The 22,873-nt window shown below is 45.1% G+C and overlaps 1 protein-coding gene and 1 long non-coding RNA gene across 6 annotated transcripts in view; one reads left to right on the top strand and one right to left on the bottom strand.

The window, feature by feature from the left end:
- The window catches only part of LOC309857420, a 75,417-nt gene that overhangs the window by 23,997 nt on the left and 28,547 nt on the right, over positions 1–22,873 (top strand). The window contains exon 3 of one of the 2 annotated variants that reach the window (XR_014307704.1): positions 20,078–20,575. The exons of the other annotated variant lie outside the window; for it this stretch is intronic. This is a non-coding gene — a long non-coding RNA (uncharacterized lncRNA). Of the gene's footprint in view, positions 1–20,077; positions 20,576–22,873 lie in introns of those variants that run through there. 2 annotated transcript variants of the gene reach the window in all.
- Positions 10,743–21,479, bottom strand: LOC309857419 (uncharacterized protein). Of its 4 annotated transcripts, XM_082750133.1 has the most exons (6): positions 21,245–21,479; positions 19,963–19,987; positions 17,172–17,225; positions 16,298–16,515; positions 13,350–13,449; positions 12,478–12,873 (listed from the first exon to the last, which is right to left on the bottom strand). In XM_082750133.1, exons 1-4 carry the CDS (start codon positions 21,428–21,430, stop codon positions 16,427–16,429), a joined length of 354 nt encoding a protein of 117 aa, XP_082606259.1. In that variant the 5' UTR covers positions 21,431–21,479; the 3' UTR covers positions 12,478–12,873; positions 13,350–13,449; positions 16,298–16,426. The 4 variants fall into 4 exon arrangements, with proteins under 4 accessions (XP_082606260.1, XP_082606259.1, XP_082606261.1 ...); XM_082750134.1 differs by lacking the exons at positions 12,478–12,873; positions 13,350–13,449 and adding an exon at positions 10,743–10,988; XM_082750135.1 differs by having other exon boundaries at positions 13,350–16,520.

The raw sequence follows: 22,873 nt of genomic DNA, 5'->3' as shown, positions 1-22,873 counted from the left end.
TTCTCTGCAGCATTATTCACAATAACTAAGTGGTCCATTGAAAGATGGCTGTATTTTAAAAATGTGATAAACGCATACAGTAGAACATTATTCAGTCTTAAAAAAATATAAGGACATGGGGCACCTGGGTGGCTCAGTGGGTTAAGCCTCTGCCTTCAGCTCAGGTCATGATCCCAGGGTCCTGGGATTGAGCCCCGCATCTGGCTCTCTGTTCAGCAGGGAACCTGCTTCCCTTCCTCTCTCTCTGCCTGCCTCTCTGCCTACTTGTGATCTCTCTCTGTCAAATAAATAAATAAAAATCTTTAGAAAAAAAAATAAAGACATCCCATCACCTGCTGCAACATGGATAAACCTTGAAGACGTCACGCTGAGTGAAATAAGCCAGTCACAAAAGGAAAATGTGTGGTTCCACTTACATGAGGTACTGGGGTGGTCAAATTCATAGAGACAGGAAGTGGTGTGGTGGGGGCCAGGGGCTGGGGGAGGGGGCATGGGGAGTTGTTATCCAGTGAATTCAGAGTCTCAGTCTGGCAAGGTGAAAAAGTGCTAGAGATCCATTACTCCACAGTGTGAAAATGCTAAATATTGTTAAACTATACACTTAAAGACAAAAATGGTGAAATTTATGCTATGTATTTTTTACCACAATTTAAAGTAAAAAAAAAAAATTTAAGATTTTATTTATTTGACAGATTTATTTATTTATTTATTTGAGAGAGAGCACACAAGCAGAGGGAGCAGCAGGCAGGAGAGAGAGAAGCAGACTTCCCACTGAGCAAGGAGCATGATGTGGGACTCGATCCCAGAGACTCTGGGATCATGACCTGAGCCAAAGGCAGCCACTTCAACAACTGAGAAACTCTGGCGCCTCTAAAATAAAAAATTTCTAAAAGACAAAAAAAAAAAAAAAAAAAAGACACAGGGAATCAGAATAGATTAAAAAAACCAAACCCCTCTATATGTTGCCTCCAAGAAACTCATTTTAAGCACGAAGATACCTCCAGATTTAAAGTGAGGGGGTGCAAAAGAATTTACCATGCTAATGGACATCAGAAGAAAGCAGGAGTGGCAATCCTTATATCACATCAATTCGATTTTAAGCCAAAGACTATAATAAGAGATGAGGAAGGATGCTATATCATACTCAAAGGGTCTGTCCAACAAGAAGATCTAACAATTTTAAATATGTATGCCCCCAACGTGGGAGCAGCCAACTATATAAACCAATTAATAACAAAATCAAAGAAACACATCAACAATAATACAATAATAGTAGGGGAATTTAACACTCCCCTCACTGAAATGGACAGATCATCCAAGCAAAAGATCAGCAAGGAAATAAGGCCTTAAATGACACACTGGACCAGATGGACATCACAGATATTTTCAGAACATTTCATCCCAAAGCAACAGAATACACATTCTTCTCTAGTGCACATGGAACATTCTCCAGAATAGATCACATGCTCGGTCCTAAATCAGGACTCAACCAGTATCAAAAGATTGGGATCATTCCCTGCATATTTTCAGACCACAATGCTCTGAAGCTAGAACTCACCCACAAGAGGAAGTTTGGAAAGAACCCAAATACATGGAGACAAAACAGCATCCTTCTAAAGAATTAATGGGTCAACTGGGAAATTAAAGTATTGAAAAAAATCATGGAAACAAATGATAATGAAAATACAACGGTTCAAAATCTGTGGGACACAACAAAGGCAGTCCTGAGAGGAAAATATATAGCGGTACAAGCCTTCCTGAAGAAACAAGAAAGTTCTCAGGTACACAACCTAACCCTAAACCTAAAGGAGCTGGAGAAAGAACAAGAAAGAAACCCTAAGCCCAGCAGGACAAGAGAAATCATAAATATCAGAGCAGAAATCAATGAAATAGAAACAAAAAAAAAAAACCAATAGAACAAATCAACAAAACTAGGAACTGGTTCTTTGAAAGAATTAATAGAATTGATAACCCCCTGGCCAGACTTATCAAAAAGAAAAGAGAAAGGACCCAAATAAATAAAATCATGAATGAAAGAGGAGAGATCACAACTAACACCAAAGACATACAAACTATTATAAGAACATACTATGAGCAACTCTATGCCAACAAATTTGACAATCTGGAAGAAATGGATGCATTCCTAGAAACATATAAACTACCACAACTGAACCAGGAAGAAATAGAAAGCCTGAACAGACCCATAACCAGTAAGGAGATTGAAACAGTCATTAAAAATCTCCAAGCAAACAAAATCCCAGGGCCAGACGGCTTCCCGGATGAATTCTACCAAACATTTAAAGAAGAACTAATTCCTATTAGTTCTGACAGAATGGGAGAAGATATTTGCAAATGACATATCAGATAAAGGACTAGTGTCCAAAATCTATAAAGAACTTAGCAAACTCAACACCCAAAGAACAAATAATCTATCAGCTTTCTTTAGGAATACCACAACTCGAGGCAACTAAGTTGTCCTTCACAGGGTCAATGGGTAAACAACCAACAGTACCCCCATACAATGAAATAGGATTCTGTAATGAAAAGGGATGAGCCTTCCTGGTATGTAGTTGACTCTCTCAGTTAAACACCCAACTCTTGGTTTTGTCTCAGGTCAGGATCTCGGGGTGAGAAATTACAGCCCCGCGTCACGCAAGCTCCATGCTGAGGAGGAGCCTGCTGAAGTTTCTCTCTCCTTCTTCCTCTGCCTCATCCCCCACATTTTCCCTCTTTCTCTAACCAAAACAATAATACAAAGAAAAGAAAAATAATTCAGGTGTCAAGTCACAGAAAGATATCAATGAATGGTAACTGTATAGATAGAGGGGAAAGCTGTCAGTATGGAAAAGCAACATGGCTTACGGTTCCAACTCTAACATATTCTGGAAAAAGGAAATCTAGAGCGATGACAAACCACCAGCGGTTGTTCTGATTCCTAGAGAAAGTGCAAAGGCATGACTAGGTAAAACATAGGATTTTTATGGCAGTGAACCTACCCTATAAATGGTGGATACAGGACTTTACCCATTTGTCAAAACCCATACTACTGCACAACACGGAGCAGACCTTAATAGCAATGGTGGAATTCAGTGAATAATATCTCTAGGCTGGTTTCTTATTTGTGACGAATGTTCCACAATGATGGTTTTGATACTTGTGGAAATGGTGCACTGTGGGATAAGGGGGATAAGGGAAATTTTTTTGATTGTCTCTTTACTTGTTAGGATACTCTAAACCTATTCTAAGTAATAAGGTCTATTGATTAAAAAATAAGAAGAGATCTCTTTGGCTAGTGTTTAATAACACACTCATGTCCAAATGTTAGCTTCACTATACCTACTATCTAACGTGACCAAACTCGAGTTGCAAATGCAGCTTTACTCTTGTGGTTATAAACTCATGAGTGACCAGCTGAAATAAAATGTTGACAAAATTAATATGGCTTGGTATCTTTGTCTGAAGTATGGGACACTCACAAGCTAGTATAATGATACAACTTCTTTTTTTTCCTCTTTCTTTCTTTCTTTTCTTTCTTTTTTTTTAGCTACAAAGAGAGAGTGTGAGCAGGGGAAGGGCATAGGAATTGGAGAGAGAAGCTATGCAGCTCCATACCCACCTTGGAGCCCCACATGGGGCTCGAGCTCGGGCCCCTGGCATTGTGATCTGAGCCAAAATCACGAGTTGGACACCACCCAGGTGCTCCTAGAATAATTATTCTTGAATCCACTTCATGAACGAATTCCCATGGTACCTTCATTTGGTCTGTCAGAGGGTTTTATTTTTCTATGATGTCTCCATCATTGGGCCCATATCTGGGATAATTTTTCACCTGCGAAGGAAGAAAATGTCAACATTTGTGACAATCTGGATGGCCCTGGAGGACTTCATCTTAAGAGAAATAAGCCAGACCCAGTGAGACAAATATGGCATCATGTCACTTATATGGGGAACCTCAAATAGTCCAATACGAAGAAGCAGAGAATAGAATAGGGGCTGGAAGGAGGAGCAAAGAGGGGAATGTTGACAATAGAATAAAGTTTCAATGATAAGGAAGAAATGAGTTCTGGAAATGGACCTTCCTACATGGGGCCGGGGATTAACAACTCTGCATTCCAGGCTTAAAAATCAGTAAAATGTTGGAATGTAGGTTACGTGTAGCTTAAGTGTCCTTTACTACCACAGGAAAAGATGGGGGAAAAGCTCTAGCAGACACTGTGTGAGACTATAGAGAAAGACAGAATGACACTGTCATTGAGAGTGTGGGGTTGGTGATTTGTCAAGAGGGACTATACTGAGGAGTGGGAAATCTGGGACAGGAATGGAGTCGAATCCTTGGGGAGAGAGATCCCTCAATACATGAGATCTTCCCAGGGCACCTGAGATCATGCCCTGCAGTCCTGAACCAGGGCTTCCTCAGTTTAGTCCCATTCTCAAATCCTCCTGCCCCAAGTGGGAGTTTGGGAGACACTTGATGCCCTGGAGGAGGTGCCTGAGCCAATGCAACAGTCCAAATCCTAACTCGGCCTCCTACTACTAGGTTTCAATCCCCAGCCTTGAACACAATACAGATGGCCCCATGAGAAACCCCTCTGAAGAGCCAAGAGAAGCCAAGGGCCATCCACCCACAGCATTCATACTCCTAGCTCTCTCATGTGGAGCCTTCCCTGTGACCAATGGACCACCCTCAGGGACCAGTGGTCTGCTGGGATCCCAAGCTCATGCAGAAGCCAGGACATTCCAAATGATGGCTCTACCAAGAATCTGCTTCCCTTCAAAGAACTAAGCCTGGCTGAGCCATTCCTTCCAGTTAACTGGGAAAATGGCCACCTGGCCTAGTGCTTTGGTGGTTGATTAAACAAGCCTGGGACCTTCAGTGTCTCCTTGGTTATTGATTTGAGTAAGTCTCCAAACAGCCTGGATGAAGGGCTGGCTGGCTCAGAGTGAACAGGGACTCAGTGCGCACCTTCCCTGTTCCTTCCTCCCTCCCCCAGATCCAGTCTCTATAGACTCCTCATTCTTCTCTACACCCTGCAGTGGAGGGGGACCAAGTCCCACCTCCTTTGAAGGGAACCCCTCTGGGGCACCTGTGGGGCTCAGTGGGTTAAGTGTCTCACGTAGGGTCATGTCATGATCTCGGGGTGCAGGGATCGAGTCCATCCTCTGCTTCTGCACTCAGCTTGGTGCCTGCTTGTCCCTCTTCTCCTCCCCACTTTTGTCATACCCAGTGCTCCCGTTCTCTCTCTCTCCCACTCAAATAAAATATTCTTTCAAAAACCGGGAATATACAAAGGACCCATAGGGAGGGACACCTAAACACACTCCCCCATGGAGCTCCCCCTCTCATGACACTCCTTGCATTCATCTCTCCTCTGCTCTATACTCCTTGGAACCTGATAATGAGTGACATTTCATTGAGAGACCAGATTCAAATCTAGGCACAACATTGTGTTTCTTGGTTAGGAAGCAACCAAAGTGCTTGGTCCTTGGTTAGGAAGCTCACCAGTTGTTGACAATTTGTAAATAAAGAAGTCCTGTCATTGAAAACCAAACACCATTCTTAGTTCTATGTTGATTTCATTCTGGTCTTGCTGTGTGATGCCAGGTGTATATATTCATTGAGCATGGACTCTCTCCATGCTTGCACTTACTAGCCAACAAAGGGAGAGCACTTTAAGGAGGCAAGGTCCCCACTGGAGCATGGACACTCCCTGACCCTGAGGGACAAGCCTGTCAAAATAAGGATGATGGACACCAGGCTGTTACAAGCGCTTGAGTTCTTATTGGACAGTGTCACTAAAGTGTGTAATTCACAGCATTCAAGCATGTTCTTAGGGCTTATGGGGGAGAATGTTATCCAATATACTACACTAGGTCCCCAATCATCATTATTATTATTATTTTATTTATTTATTTATTTATTTATTTATTTATTTATTTATTTATTTTTAGTATGCTCCATGCCCAATATGGGGACTGAAATCATGGCCCTTAAATCTAGAGTCAAATGCTCCCCTGACTGAGTCAGCCAGGAAGCCCCTATTATGCTCCCTATTCTTATTCTATTTGTGCCATGCCCTGAAAAGGGACCATGCCATGACACTGACCACTCTCTATCTCAGTGGCACAAGACGATGGCAACGAGGGCAGTGGAGAGAAGGCTAATCCATGAACTGGATCTCTGAGTCCCTTTCATGGTCCCAGGAGTGTCCCTGGGCTCACAGGATTCCTGCATTACCAGGACTTACTCATATTGGCAATCCCATCAAATACAGTGAAAGAGTCTCCTCAGTTCTGACTGGACTGAGGTCAGGTGCTGAGGATAGCCCTGTATTAAAACATAATTTGACTGGGTTGTCCTAAAGGGTGCCTCCAAACCCTCAAAATCTTTGAACTGACCAGGCTTTCTATGTCTCTTTCCAAGTAAAGACTATGGCAAGGTCTGTACTTGCGGGGCTCAGGAACTTTGGTGGCCTATGTGACCCCTGAGTTGACGTCATAATGCTAAATAGAGCATGGGATTTCCCTTGGCTCAGGTAATTCCGGACGTACACGCTGAGACTACAGCTCTATGCACAGCACTAATGATCCCATGTCTGAGTAATCAGTGCAGTTCAGTTCAGTAGTTAGAGCATGAGCCCTGGGACTACAGGCCTGGGTTCACCTCCTGGCTCCTTTAGATAGGAGACTAAGAACCTGGTCACATCCATCCCTATGCCTGCGTTCCTCCACCTGGGAAATATGGAGAGTAAACAAAACATCCAATATGGGCATGATGAGCATTTACTGAATTCATGCATGTCACATGGTCAGGGAGGCTCATTAGAGGGTATAGATCTTGTCGGAGATCTCACAATTTCACAGCTTCCAGAGCTGGGTCACATCTGGGCATTTGAGTTCCCAGACCACTGCTTTGTGACACAGCTGCTTTGCTTAAATACAAGTGTTTTATCCCAACACAATTTCTTTTGGATAGATCAGAGGCATTAAGAAGTCAATAAGGAAAAAACAACCAATTGCTGATTCCCTGAATACACTCTCTGGGACCCTTGGTAGAAATAGTCATGATTATTCTCTAGATTGTTCCAGTTGCCTGACTCATGGTCAGCAGGCCAAATGAGAGGAATCCCAGGGTAAAGGATGGCAGGGTCACTATTGCAAAGTCTAGTGTTTTAAAGCATGTGAAACAATGCCACCTCGCATTATGTATTCCTCACACAAACTTAAGTGCGTCCAAACAACATGAGTTTCTGAGGCCCTTGTCACAGTAAAAAGCCATAGCTTAGCTGTTGGAAAGAGATCTGGAGGAAAGGTCAAGAGAACTAACAAGCACGTTCCATCAAAACCACTCTAATAAAGACTCTTTCTGCTTTCGAGCTACCATCTCATGGACAAGTGTACATGTTTATCCACATACATGTAAAGTTTGTCTCTACTCATGGTCTACATCACCCATTGTTCTTTGTGCATTCTTAACAATCTTTGTGCTTGGGTATCGATCCCTCATTAACACAATTCATTAACCAATTAGCCATCTTTCACCATATGTTGAAAGACTGGCTATTCATTGTGTAACTGAGGACAAAATGTCCTTATAGTTTCACCATGCTTACTTCTGGCAACTGAAAGGGATGGGGGATAGCATATGACCTAGACAGCATATCACCTAGGAAAAGTAATTTTGGATAACAGCCAAAGAAGAAAGAGAAACATCTGCTTGGGGGTCATAAGTGAAATATAGACTCTCCAATTCTTTGGAACTCTTTGGGGCACCTGTTTCTAGGAACAAACCAACATGTCCCCCAAATCCTGAAATGCATACCCATTTTGGGATAAACGATACAGGAAGACATTGTAAAACATGGATAGAACAATCATAAATATCCTCCATATCGAACTTTCTGGGTTCACTCTCACTTAAAGAAAGGAGGAATGTGAATATACAATTTTGGACGTTAAATGAAATATATGATTAATTAAATGAATATATATTTTTGGACAGAAATGAAAATAGACATTGCCGTATTTTCTCCCCTACGGGAACCTACTGTGTCAAGGGTGTGGTGCAGGATATCACAGGGAGGAGTAGTTTTCACAATGAAAGACAAAAGGCAGCTAGCTTGGTAGAATAACCAAAAATAGAAATCAAGGGATAAAACTAAACTATGAAACATTTGTATAACTCCGAATGACAAGTTGGAGAGAGAAAATTTTCAATGATGAGAAAATTTTGGAGGAAGAGTGAACTATCTGGTTAGCAGCAAACAGCAGTCCGGAGATCTGTAAGAACATATCACAACAGCAGCCACACAAAATATTTCTGATCCTGTTTCCCATCCTTGAGAGTTGTACGTTTCTCAATGACACACTCAGCTCAAAGAGGGACCATTGGACAACACAGCAGAGGTGTATCTCTCATCGCCATGGTGATGGTGTCATCATAGACCTTTCAGAGTCACTACAGCTGCACAGTGGCCAACTCCTTCTGTCCAGACACGTGTCTACTCACAGACAAGGGTGGCACATGAGAGGAAAGACTTCCTTTCCAAAGTTGAACTCTGGTCTCACACATTATCCCTCTGTTTTTGAAAAAAAAAAAAAATGATATGAAGGGAGGTGACCTGCCCCCCCCATAGAGTCACTAGCCCAACTTTAGGGTGAAGAGGGGAAAAGAAACACATATTGAGATAAATAGAGGTCCCATTCTTGATTGAAAACACCATCCCTATCCATTTTTACCGTCCTGAGTCACCGGACATTTCTAGAACAAAGTTTAACATGGGTTCCAGATGAAATCAAAAGCAGTGTTAACACCAATTCCATTTTCCAAAGTCATATTTCTCTAAGCACATACTAATCAAATTATGTCATTTTCTCACCATCTATGTATTTGATCTGCTTTTTCTCTGTGTGTAGCTAAGGCTAGGTACTTCATAATCTCTCAAACTTTGTGAACTCACTGACCAATTTCTCGGTCACTGTGTGTGGGAAAAACAGGCTCTACGTGAGTAATTATGAGAAACAAATCACTGTTTTATCAACACAGCATTTCTGTATGAGTGGACCAGTGGAGGGAAATACATAAAATCGATACTTATCTAAATGAAGTATTTTAAATACTCCCCAAAAGGTAGGGTTCAGTGTGTGTTCTGGCACATAGATGGATACTACATGATTTTGTTCTGTTCACGAAAAGGATCAAAAAAAGAGACCGTGGACCCTGAGAATCAAACTGATGGTTTTGGAGGGGAGGGGTGGGGGATGCATGAGCCTGGTGGTGAGTAGTAAGGAGGGCACGTATTGTATGGAGCACTGGGTGTTATACATAAGCAATAAATCTTGGAATGCTGCATCAAAAATTAATGACATATTGTATGATGACTAACAACACAGTAAAACTTTAAAAAAGGGGGAAAAAAAACAAGGAATAGTGCAGAGGACCATAGGGGGAGGGAGGGAAAACTGAATGGGAAAAAATCAGAAAGACAACTCATGAGAGACTCTGGATTCCTGCAAAAAACTGAAGGTTACAGAAGGGTGAGGGGAGGGGAGCAGAGGGGGTATCGGGCGATGGGTATTAAGGGGGACACATGTGGTGAGGAGCACTGGGTGTTCTATGCAAACAATGAGTCATTGAACACTGCCTCAAAAACTAAACATGTACTCTATGGTGGCTAATTGAACATAAGAAAAACAAAGAATGTAGACAAAAGAGGAAAAAAAAACAACTAATGGTCCACACGTTGGCTAGAGATGTTGTTTACTGTTCAACAGGAGCCCATTCTGGAGTTGGTGTATCTTGATGTCTAGAGTTAGAGGCACTACCGATTGACTTGATCATCCACCCTTGCATACAGGAGAGAGGAATGTGGCTGAACATCTCATAGTTTTGTCTTAAATACGGGTCACTGATTAAAATAGACTCATTATTCTGAAATGAACCTAAAGAGTGTGTTTCCACAGTACCTTCAAGTGGGCCAACCATAGGGGGCCCGTTGTTTGGCCAGATGTGATGTTTCCCGAATCACTGCTTCAGGCCCGTTGATATTCTTCACCTCGGGTGAACATTTCTTCTTAATCCTTGAGGCAAGATCCTGGGAAATGCATCATAGTAGAGAGAACTGTGGACATCCTGCTGGCAGAAGAACCCAGGGAAATGGGTGATAACCTATTCCTAGTTCAAACCTTTCATCTCATTATTCATCTGCTGCCTGCTCAGTAGAGCCTCCTGAATCCAAGTTGGGCTTGTGGAGCCTTTGCAGTTGGGGGTGCACTAAGAACACCGGACAGATAGGTCCTGTGGGCACATACCTTCATTTGATGGAGACATTGGAGAAATTCAGCAACGGACAGTATGCATGACTGATGGCCTGGGGTCCAACTCCATTTAGGAGCCATCAGTATGCAGAATGTTACGTAGACCCCTCTGGGTCTCATTTCCCTGAGATGTTGAAATGTGAATATGGCCTACTTATCAGTATGATATTATGAGGCTAAACATAATTAAACACAAAGAAAGCCTTAAGAAAAAATAGATGACAGGTGTTTCCTAATTGCCCTAATGTTCAATCCTTGAGTGACTGCAAGAAGTAGACACTTGATAGTGGTTGAATCCAGAGAGGGGATTTGGACGGCTCCACAGCAGGGAGGAAGGAAGCTCCCTCTTAGCTTTCACATGGGAATGGTGTTTCACAGCTCGTGGAGGACACCTTTGACCATCTCCTGTAATTCCTAGGTAGGCCCTTTTGAGGTTTGGGGGGACAGAAAGGGGTTGTAAGCCATATCCTAGAGTGAGGGCCCTGAAATGTACAGAGATAAATTGACATGCCAGGAGTTACCATACAGATGAGGATGGGTCCAGGACAGGAATAGAGTTGGTTCTCTGGGGGGAGAGATCCCTGAACACGAGTCACCTTCCTGGGGCACCTGAGATCATGCCCTGTCGCCCACAACCAAGTCTCTTTCTTGGACACTCCTGCTGGAGGAGGTGCCTGAGCCAACAATAAAGTCCACATGCTCACTCAGCCTCCCATCTCTAGGTTTCACCTCCTGACCCAAAACACAAAACAGTTACCTCCAAGGGAAGCCTCTCTGAAGTGCCAGTGGAAAAACCACTGTGGCCATCCTCCCTCAGTGTTCACATGACCAGCTGTCTCAAATGAAGCCTTCCTAGGGACCAGCTGACCACACTTAGTGGCCAGTGAGTGGTCTGCTCAACTGCTCAACTGCTGAGAACATGGGACATTCCAAACCAACTGTCATAGGATGGCTCACCAAGAATTAGATTCCTTTTACTGACCAACACTGGCTGACCAGTTACTGTGCACACACTGGGAAAATGGCCACCTGCATTGGTGCTTTGGTGGCTTAATAAATTAAACCTGTGACCTTCAGTGTCTTACCGCTTGTTGATCTGAGCAAGTGTACAAACAGCTTGGCCTAAGGCCTGGCCGAGAGTGAACAGGGCCTGCACTGGCTCTGAGTGGGCAAATTTCCCACTCCTTTGCAAAGCGTCTCCCCAGATCATGTCTCTACAGACTTTCTCCATTATTTCCTTACAGGGCAGGGGACTTGTTCCATCTCCTCTTAGAGGGGCCCTTCCATACCTACAACCTGCCAACTTCCTCCCCAGGATACTCACCAAGGGTCTCCAGAATTATTTTCCTATTTTCTCTTGCATTCAGGGAAACTCTATGCTCATCAGTTCCAAACTTTCGGAATTCATGGCCCCACTTCAAATCTAAAATTTTCCCGGCACTATGTCCCAGACATCCAGAATCCTATTCAGCAACTACACATGGTTGTGTCACGCCTCAGTCTTCATATTTCTAAAGCTGAAGAAAAAGGGAAGGGAACTTCGGGAAGCAGACCCTTGCTGGAGCAATCTTGGAAGTTGAAATGGAGGGGGAATAGTACATGTCCAGAGCCACCCAAGTCAGGAAAACACCAGTGTGGGTAGTACCTGGGTCAGAGCCAGATTTTGCAGGGTTCCTTTAGAGCAGGGTGGGCCTAGTACCCCTGACTTAGCCCAGCTCCATGCCTGGGGAGTCAGCCACTATCACTTGCATTTGGGCAGAGATTCAAGGGTAGCATAGGAGTAGGGAAACATTGTACAGCCAGAAGGAAAGGCTTCAGGGATGCCCCCATTAGAGCCTCTGGGCATAAGGAAGCTGTAGCCGGTGGTCTAGAAGTATGACATCCCATGTCTTTTTCAGGGCTATTGTATCTGCTGGGCCTCAGGTGTGTATAGGGAAAGAAATCAGGCACAGACTCAGTTACAATCCATGTCCGGGTCATTTGAGGACAATTTCTACAGAGGTTATTGGTTCGCTTTCTAGGCCGGATGGACCAGATTGCGCTCTGATGCCTTCCAAGGAGAAAACTGTAGATAATGGGTTGATTTCCTGGGCTACACACTACAGGCCAGAGACCTATTTTTTTTTTAAATTTTATTAATTTATCTGACAGAGAGATCACAAGTAGGCAGAGAGGCAGGCAGAGAGATAGGGAAGCAGGCTCCCCACTGAGCAGAGAGCCTGATGTGGGGCTCAATCCAAGCACAATGAGATCATAACCTGAGCCAAAGGCAGAGGCATAACCCACTGAGCCACCAAGGCGCCCCCAGAGATCTATTGTTATGTATGGTCATGGCACTGCCCGTTCATATCTTCCACGTGTCTGTCCCCATTTTGAGCCTTGGGAGAGGTTGGCCCAGTCAGAGAAGACCAGAGATCCCACACTTCACTGCTGAACATGGTCTAGTCATCTTCACAGGCAACTGTATTAGAAGATCTTGACCATGCATGTGATGACAGAACATCTGTATAGATGCTTGTAAGACTCTGGCAAGAACGCAGTGGACCAGCACTATGACCACTATGAAGATAAACACAACAAACAAGAACATGTTAAGGGTCACTATAGGGTGCTTCCAAACAGGAACCCCTATTGCCCAACTGAGTCCAAGAGAACTAATCCCCTTAGCCATGAGGATCAGCCTTAATGCCAAACAGCTTCTTCCTTAAGGCCTTTCAGAGACTGTTCTGTCTTACTTTATGGACCAAAAGGTGTAAACAGTAACACAAATACCACTACCTCCTGCCAACTAAAAATCTACGGCAATGGCACGAAAATCACTATGCCAACAATAGGCTCAGACGGCTCCATATTCCATCTTCCACATAAATTGTATTATGAGTCAACTTCCCCAAAATTAGAGATAGGTTTCTTACAGGCTTTCTTATTTATGCAGTTTCCAATAAAGGGAACATTGTTCTAATTTGTGGCATAAATAGTAAATCCTCCAAGTCCTGTGCCCGAACAATCAAAAGTCGCCGCCTTTTGGAGCTCACCCAGGAGTTGGAATTTCCAGTCTTGGTGATTCCTTTCATTTGTTGAAATCTGAATTTCCCAGAAGGATTTGCCATGGGGTCCAGGGATGGATGGCACATCCTGCGGTCAGAAGCACAGAGAGGAGTGGCATAGGCTATGTTCTCACTTAACAAGGATAATAATTAGTATAGTGATTATAATAAGAAAAAAAGGAGTAAAGGGGTCATTCTGGGTGAATGGCAGCAAGCCGTTTATGGGAAATGAGAAGTAGTATTTTAACTAAGCGTATACAAAATGAACAAAGAACTAGATGGGAGCCTTGACCCAATATCTTGTGTGTTACATGCCTGCTTCTCAAATGAACGATTTTCTCAAATCAGGTTGTCCAGAGTGGGCCCTGAAGACCCAAATCATCATTGGAAAAGTTGCGGGGAATAAGACTTGAGATTGTGAGGACAGTACATACAGGAAGCAGACATTTTTGTTTTCTGGGAGAAGAGAGAGTTTACGTTTAGAGGATTCCGAAGAGAAGTGGTGATGGTTGGTCAAAATAGAACATTAGTATATCTCATGTCTTGAGCCCCCCAAAATGACAGTTGGCCACCTCTGAACACAGACCCATCAGTCTGGACTCCCCACCCAGTGAAAACCCAGAGAGGATACTGCCAGGACCCAACATTGACTTAGTGGGAGAACTTCAGCTTTTGTGATTGGGGACCTTCAGCTCAGTTCATCGCGGTGGATGACAATCTGCTGAGATCATCAATCTCCCTGGTCTCTGAGGCAGGCTCAGACAAGATTCAGAAGAGCCTATACATGGTTCCAAGCTCTGATTCTTCTTCTTATGACTCACAACAGGTTTGCACAGAACAGTACAACATTGTAACCAAAAGGACAGCATAAGCGGACAAAAAGGAATGGTCTGGTTCCACCAAGGAGGCCAAAAAAAAAAAGGGGACCCCAGAAGAAGGCCCAGGTGCCAGGCTGGAAAGCTGTGGTTTTGAAGCAACGGCAGCTCAGACGGGGTCTTGGCGGGACCTCTGGTATGACCTGTCCTGTAAAGGAAGGCCAAGCAAATGACAACAGGCAAAGAATATCAGAGCTAGCTAGAGCAAGGGAGTCAAGCCACCATTATGTGCATTTGGCAGAGACTCCACATCAAGCAGAAGAGTGAGAACTCTCGCTAGTGGGGAAAAGGGAAGGCCTCAGCTATGCCCGATGGGAGCCTATTGGCCCAGAGAGCCTCAGTGAGCTGTCTAGAAGTGAGGCATCCTATGTGCCTGTTCGGGGTCCCAGCTTGATGTTTTCTGGTCCGTCAGACCTAGGTGGGGAGTGGGGACAAGAGTTAGGGAAGCGCTCAGATAGAACTACGGCCATTTGGGCCTATTGTTCTGTGGGATCTGGTGCAGATTCCTGGCCTTTTGCTAGATACAGCAGCCAACCTCCTTCCAAGTCTGACATACATAGTAAGCCTGCTTGCTCGGCTGACAACAAGGATTGGGTCCTGGATTGGTTGTGGTCAGAAACCCATCTTCATGTTCGGTCTGCCTATGGCCCATTTGTGCACTCGCTTTTTCATGCAGACTGGGGACCAGAAACCAGGAAAATGCTGAGGAAGTTGCTGAGCAGGGCTGAGGACAGAGACTATAGATTTGAAGATCTGAGAACAGCAAGTGCCTGCATAAGCCCAGGTCCTACAGGAGGAGAATCAAAAAAAGCAGGAAAGAGGAAAGTAGCTGAAGCTACCAAAAGGAGGTTATCAGTAAGAGAGAGGAGAAGGGGTGCCTGGTTTCTTCAGCTGGTGAAGTGTGTGAGTCCTGAGGCCATGGTCTCAGGGTCGTGGAGTCGAGTCCCCTGTCAGGCTCTGCACTCAGTGGGTAATCTGCCTGGGATTCTCTCTTTCTCCTTCTACACCTCACCCCCTCCCATGATCTCACTCCCTCTCAAAATAAAATAATTCATTACCTAAAGAAACTAAAAAGAAAGAAAAGAAAGAGTATAACGGAATGAAAGAGGAAATGATGGCACACGGATTATGGATCTCTTGTTCTGAATCTTCTAAGTCTGCGAAATAGTCTTCTCTGGGCAGAGCGATGGTAACAGACATGGCCATGCCTTGCGAAGGGAAAGGGGACAGTCAGGCTGAGGTGAGGACTCAGGCCACTTCTCCCAGGATCATGTCCCTGACCCAAATACTCAATTTCTGTCCTCAGCTCTGCAGTCCCCCCATCTCACCAGCCCCAGAGCCATGATCCCCTTAGCCCACTGATATGAAGTCCTCCAGGGTCTCTGGGCCCTTTCTGGCCCTTACATTTCAGAACTGGCACCTGCAACCAAAGCCTGTCATCCCATTCTTTCAAGAGGCATCCAAGGTGCTGCCCATGACTTTCTGTCCCCATGATTTCCTGCCTTCCTCGGCTCCCTCCTGCTATGCTCCCTCATCCTTCCCCGAATCATGAATTTCTTCTTTTCCTTCTCCTCTCACCTCCGACAACCTGATTGCTCTGTGAAATGGCAACAGTGGAGCAATGATGATGGGTTTACTGCCATCCTCCCTAGTCCTACCTCAGTTGACCCATGAGCCAAACCAGCTAGCATGGAGGTGATTTCCATGGGCCTGGCTTGTGCTGGGCATGAGTGTGACAGGGACCTGGGCAATAAAGGTACTGCCCTATGCCTGGGCTGATCATAGACACTGGAATCATACTTGAGTGTTACTACAGCCCACAAGAGTCCTAGCCCAGAGAAGAGGTGAATTTGACAGGAGAGGGAAAATGACATATCCAAATTCACCTAGGCTGTCAGTGTGGAGACAGGGTTCCACAGCGAGCACGGCTATATAAACCCCAGCACTTGCCAGCAATCATTCCAAGCCCCCAAGCCCTGGCAAGACTGGGGGGGCCCCAAGCCGGTTGAGGGAAGGTCCAAGGGTGGTCTGGGACCATGATGTGGGGAGCAGGTCCATTACCGTGTGGCTGGAGCAGCGGGATCAGACAGGAGCAGAGAAAATGGTCCCACTTCTAGAGCCCCTGTCCTGGGCCGGGTCATCCAGAAAACAGCTCAGTGGGACCCTCGAGCACCAGGGTGTGCGACCAGCTCAACAGCCTTCACACAGGTCTGGAATTCCAACGAGCCTAGGAGGGTCTCCAAAGGCTCTTATGTTTGGCAGGGAGGAATGCAGCCTCACTTCACTTTTGGAGAGAATCATAAATATCAAATAAGAAAAGAGGATTACAAACAGAGCACCTTCAAAGCCCAGACGCAGACTACTTCTATTTCAAAAGAAGGGATTTGGGGTAAATTGGAAGGGGAGGTGAATCATGAGAGAGTATGGACTCTGAAAAACAATCAGAGGGGTTTGAAATGGCAGGGGGGTGGGAGGTTGGGGCAACAGGTGGTTGGTATTATACAGGGCACAGATTGCATGGAGCACTGGGTGTGGTGAAAAAATAATGAATACTGTTTTTCTGAAAATAAATAATAAAAAAAAAACCCTACCATTACAGGAAAAGAACAAAACAGAGACTGAATCTGGATGGCTCAGTCATTTCAATGTCTGCATTCAGCTGGGTTTCTGATCCTTGGGAGCAGGCCTGCATTAGGTTCCTGGCTCAGCCTGGAGTCACCATCTCCCTCTCCCATGGCCCCTCCCCGCCAATCCTTCACTCTCTCTAAAAAATAAAATCTCTCCATGGCTGAAAAACAGAAAGAAATCCTCTAATACATATACTTCACATTTTTGATTTCCTACCTCCCACTCTCGATCTACAAAGTAGCTGCTGTAATCTGCCTGTTCCCAGGAACACTCTCCCCTTGGTTCCTACCTGAGTGTACTTCCCTACCTGGAGGGTCTTCTTCCTCTGAGCTGACCTCATATATTATATCCAGGCTCCATTCTATAGGGACAAAAGCATGAGCAGCGGGTTGTTAGAGAGAGGGGCTCCCTTGCGCCTGAGGCTCCAGTGGAGGCCAGGCTGGCTCGCCTGGCAACACCTACTCTTCCACCAGGTCCTCAGACCTGCCCTGGGCTCCCTGAGTCAGAGCCCTTCAACAAGACCTTGAGCACAGCTGCTAACGCTCAGCAAAAGGAAGGATGCCACTTCACATGGCACTTTCCTGTCTCCATGGGATCAAGATAGCTCTCACCCATGCACGGATCAACCTGTGTTCCCAACTTGGTGGAAACAGTCTGGGTTAGATGGGGTCCGTGAGCAGCCCCTCTGCCAGGCTCAGAACAGGTGCCCAGGGGAGCTGTCTGTGAAAATGAAAATGTTCTGTGTTGTAAACATGCATTACGGGGCACCTGTAATTTAGCTGATGTGATGAAGGATGGGACTGTTTAGCTTTGTTTCCTTGAATTAACTCACACATGAGCAGACATGTCTCGCTAGGGGCAGGGACACTTCACTGTCCTCAGGAGCCCATCCTTCTCTTCCTGGTCCATACAAGAGCCTCGGCAGGCACTTAGCATTTTGTGGGACCACAGAGGCCCAGACAAGGTGAAGAGGGACGTTTCTGCCCCTGAAGTAGACCCTAATCCAGGCTGTATCAAGAGAGGCTGCTGAGAGCTAACCATCTGGGTGAGAAGGAATGAGAGAGATGCAATTGGTGCCCTTGCAGTGGCTACCAGGTGCAGGTCTCCTGTCCCCCTGAGTAGAAGGACACAGAGTTTGGGTGTGCGAACTCTCAGATCATTTCAGAGAAACCATCAAACTGATGTCCTCTGGGCCATAAAAGGGAGGAGCAAGAAGCACCCCAATCGTGGGATCAGCTCCCATGACTTTGCTAAGTTCACCATGCCTGGAGTCTGTGCCCCTCTCACCTCATGAACACCTAGAATGTTCTACAGCTGCCATAGCCACATGGTGTGAGATCTCTTCAGCATAAATATGTCTGCAGGCCAGATAACCCTTGGCCAACTGCGTGTAGACAAGGACTGGTTACCAAGTGACTTCCAGAAGCAGGTGAAAAGTAAAAACTTGCCCCTCCTAGCCCTGGGTGGTTCAGGCTGGGAGCCTCCGTGTGTCTGGCCTGGTCCTGTTCCATCCGCACTGATGTGTCTCGGGTGGGGGAACAGAAGACCTGACGGCATTCTCTGACTCTCCCTAATTTCCATGATGGAAAGAGCCTGGTTTGTCGCACAGGTGGCCGGAGAAGAGGATGGAAGGAGAAGCAAGCCCCTTCCCTGGGGATTTAGGAAGACGTCCATACAGTGCTCACACCAGCCGTGACAGTGTGACCTGCCTCGTCCCTGTGCAGGAAGAGCCCGAATGGCGTCCTCAGCATGGGCCAGGCTGGGCCCAGGCTTCACCTGATTCACCTATCCTTGCAATCTTGGCATGCCCTCCCTCTCTCACATGGCCTGGCTGTCCTTTGAGCTGTCCCTCTGCCCGCCCCCCCATCCCCTCTACATCTTCCCTCTGAAGATCTAGTCCAAGCCCCTGGATCATGCCCTCACCCGTCAAAGCAGAAGGATCTGATGGAGTCAGGACTCCTTAGAGCCTAGCTGCTGCTCTCACTTCTGTATTGGGTTGTGCCCAGCAGGCATTCCCTTCAACACTACCGTGAGACTATGGTCTAGAGACAAAGGTTTCTAGAACCTACAGGCTCCCACTTCTCAGATTCCCTTCAGAACAGGGTGTGGCAACCATCTGCCCTTGGGACCACCTGCCTCAGCTCTCCCCCTACGAGGAAGAGGATTCTTTCTCAGACTCCTTTCATCAAAAAGTTGTGGGAACAGAGGAGGGGTCGTAGATGAAATATCCCTTTAATCTGAAGAGTCTGATGGAACATGGCCTCTGGGATTGGGTTTGGTGAGAGCCCCGTTCAGGGAAGATCAAGAACAAGGCAAATAGCTATTACTAATGCCACTCAGTGTAGAAATGTAGGGTCTTCCCCTAGAAATTGAGATGGGAAAAATATCATGAGATCTGAGGTTGAAGGGCCTCATCTCGGTGCTAGGCTCCCCAAACACAGGCACTACATCCTCGCTGTCATTCAGCACCCTCTCCAGCCTCCCTTTTCCCTGACGCCAACTGAATATGCTGTGGCTCCTTTTCTTTAGTCATGATCGCTCCCGCTGTCTGCTCAGAGGTGAGACCCATCATGAACTGAAGTCATTCCTGACAGACTCAAGGGAATTCTGAAAATGTTATTATCCTCTCAGGACCCTGGGAACACTTTCCTCCATGGTGTTGGGATTTTGTCAGATGAAACCAGATGTATTTGGCATACGATAGACTGCACACATTTTTAAGTCATACAATGCCGTAAGTTCTGACACACAACACACCCATGAGGCAAGGGGTGGGATTTTCTTTGTCTTTTCCTAAATGATAAGTTCACACCAGCAACTGTGCTATTTAGGGAGACATAAATCCTGGTTACACACACACACACACACACACACAAAACCACATGCCCATTCAGAATCACACCTCATTATTTCACACTGAGACACAGCCCACCTCCACATACACAAAATCACTACCTGAATTACAAAGACATGACCATGGGTATGCACATAGAAAACCCATTGTTTCACCACACCTCTGATCCCCATTCCAGTGGGAACCCAGGATCTGATGGTGCCACTGACTACAGACAGCAAGAGACTGATTCCAGAATACACACCTCTTTGGCTCAGTCTGCGCGGCACCTGCAGGTATAGAAAAGAGAGCACCATGAGGCTCAGGTCATGTTGTATACTGTCTGACTTCATGATCTTTAGTTCTCTCAGTGATATCAGGAAATCAGAGGGAACCCAGTGTTTGGCCCCCACGGAAAGCAAACAGGACACTTGAAGGAAATTGTTTGTCCTAGGGGATGTGTGTGCCCAGTCCACTCAGGATGGTGCCTACCAATTCTTCATCCAAGCAAGGGAAACTGTTGCTGAGGGAATGAATGCCACCACCACAATTCTTTTTTTTTTTTTTTTTTTTAAGTATCATTCGTGAAGTTCAACCAACCTTTATTTGTCTATACATATTAGGAACATACTTAGTGTTTAGCAAATGCGTTTGTTCACAGAACCCCAAATCATTTTAACTAATGTAATATTAAAGCTCGGAAAGTCTAGTGTAGACTAATGTGGGTCTAAAATGAAAGCATGATCTACTAACTATAGAAAGTTCTTTTCAGCAAGGACATTTGGGATCCCTGCTTTATGTATCCTGTATAGGTACCTCATAAAAGTTGACCAAATTTAAAAGCTAAATAAGAAATTACTTTCTTTAGCTTTAAGAAAGTGAGGGCACCTGGGTGGCTCAGTGGTTAAGCCACTGCCTTCGGCTCAGGTCATGATCTCAGGGTCCTGGGATTGAGTCCCCCATCGGGCTCTCTGTTCAGCAGGGAGCCTGCTTCTGCCTCTCTCTCTCTCTGCCTGCCTCTCTGCCTACTTGTGATTTCTCTCTGTCAAATAAATAAATAAAATCTTAAAAAAAAAAGAAAGTGAGGTTATACTATAATATTTCTATAATTTGGAACAAATAGTATCAATACCTTTTCTAAATAATGATAATGTTACACCATTTTTCTTTCTTTTATCTTTTGTACACCAGCGCAATTCTAACCAGGTTTGCTGTTGCCATTGGTGAATGTCCTCTCGAATCAGATGATGGTTGGCAAGAGAAAACCACTCAGCACTCTCCCCAAAAGGGAAATTATACATATGTCTTCTCAAATGTGTGTGTATGTGTAATTACACATTTATGCAATTACATATGCACACACATTCAGACACATATACATATGAAAAATCACTTTATTTCCATATACAAGCAATTTATAGTAGGAAAATGAATTTTTTATTATTATGTTCAATTCATCAACATATATTATCTGATTTTCACCTGAATTTGCTGAAAGAAACCAAGAAAACAATGCTTGTTCCTTGGGTAAAGACAGGCATGCTCACCTTGGCAATATGCTGGTGTTTCTGCACTTCAATGTTCTGGCGAGGCCACGCCCAGACCAAGCGGATGTCCACATCTAGACGGACATCAAGAATGTACCTGTCAGCACATTGGTGGTGCTGCTCAAGTATAATTCGGGGAGGGGCACCCGGAGGGCTCAATCCTTTCAGCATCAGCCTTTTGCTCATCTGAATTATGATCTTAGGGTTGTGAGATCTAGTCCCACATGGGGGCCACCCTGCTCAGCGAGGGTCATCTTCTCTCTCTCCTTCCGCTGCTCCCACTTGACTGTGGGCTCTCTCTCTCTCTCTCTCTCTCTCTGTCTCTCAGATAAATAAAATCTTAAAAGAAAAATGAATAGCTCAGAGAGTATTGCTTGATATGAACAGGGGTTAGATCATGTGGGGTCATGTGGTTGGCTGGCAGGGGCTGAACTGCCCCTTTGGGGTCTCCCACGGCTAGAACATGTGCCCTAGATGAGGTTTATTCTTTTCTCTGAGAATGTTGACTTTGGCCAGTGGCAGTGGTGGTAGAATCTATCTCCTGCAGAAATATACACGCTCTCTCTTGCTCTATTCATCTCTCCCTCTCTGTCTTTCTGTCTGTATCTTTCCGCCTCTGTCTCTCCATGTTTCCCACAAAAAATCACCCACTCACAATCACACTACATAGAGCCACAAAAGACACCTCAACCAAAAACCTCATGCACACAAACTCACAGCACACACACAGAACCCACTGGCTTCCTAGTCTTGCAGACAAAAGAGCATACTTTGTCACCTGGGAAATATGCCTGTCCCCAAACCACCAAGAGTCCTACCAAGAACCCCCAATCAGGGAGGCTCTCCAGACTGAAGATTGCAAGGGGGCCCCACCTGCCTTACCAGCTAGAGTTTTTCCCCAGGAAGAGACTGAGTCCAGAATACGTACCGCCTCCCTCTGTTGATGTTTCCTGAGGCTGCAGGCACAGAAAAGAGGACACCATGAGTCTCTGGCCGTGCTGTATACTTGTCTGCCTGTACTGATCTTTAGTTCTCTGAATGACTTTAGGAAACCAGATGGAACACAGTGATTGAATCCAAGGCCCCAAGAGTGGGACCTGGATGCCTGTATGAAGTTATTTTTCCTGGGAGATGTGTCTACCCAGTCCACTCAGGATGGCAACTACAAAATTCTTCATCCAAGCAAGAGAAACTCTTGTGGATGGAAAGGATCATACCACAGCAATTCTAACAAGATTTGCTGTTGCCAGTGGTAAATATCCTCTTGAATCAGACGATGGTGGGCAGGAAACAACCACTCAGGACTCTCCACAAAAGGGAAATTATACATATGTCCTCTCAAATGTGTATGTGTGTGTATACACACGTATGTGCATATATATGGATATATATACTTATATAATCACACATATATTTATATGTATGTATATATATATAAGCATATACATATATATATACACGTTTATACATATATATGTATATAAAATTATATATACACATACATACACACACACATACAGTTTGAAATTCACTTTAGGGGTGCCTGTGTGGCTCAGTGGGTTAAAGCCTCTGCCTTGGCTCTGGACATGATTACAGGGTCCTGGGATTGAGCCCAGCATCGGGCTCTAT

Source organism: Mustela nivalis, assembly GCF_964662115.1.
Source record: "Mustela nivalis genome assembly, contig: HAP1_SCAFFOLD_692, whole genome shotgun sequence".
NCBI lineage: Eukaryota > Metazoa > Chordata > Mammalia > Carnivora > Mustelidae > Mustela > Mustela nivalis.
The sequence above is the reverse complement of the archived record's forward strand: the minus strand, read 5'-3'. Positions and strand labels throughout refer to the sequence as shown.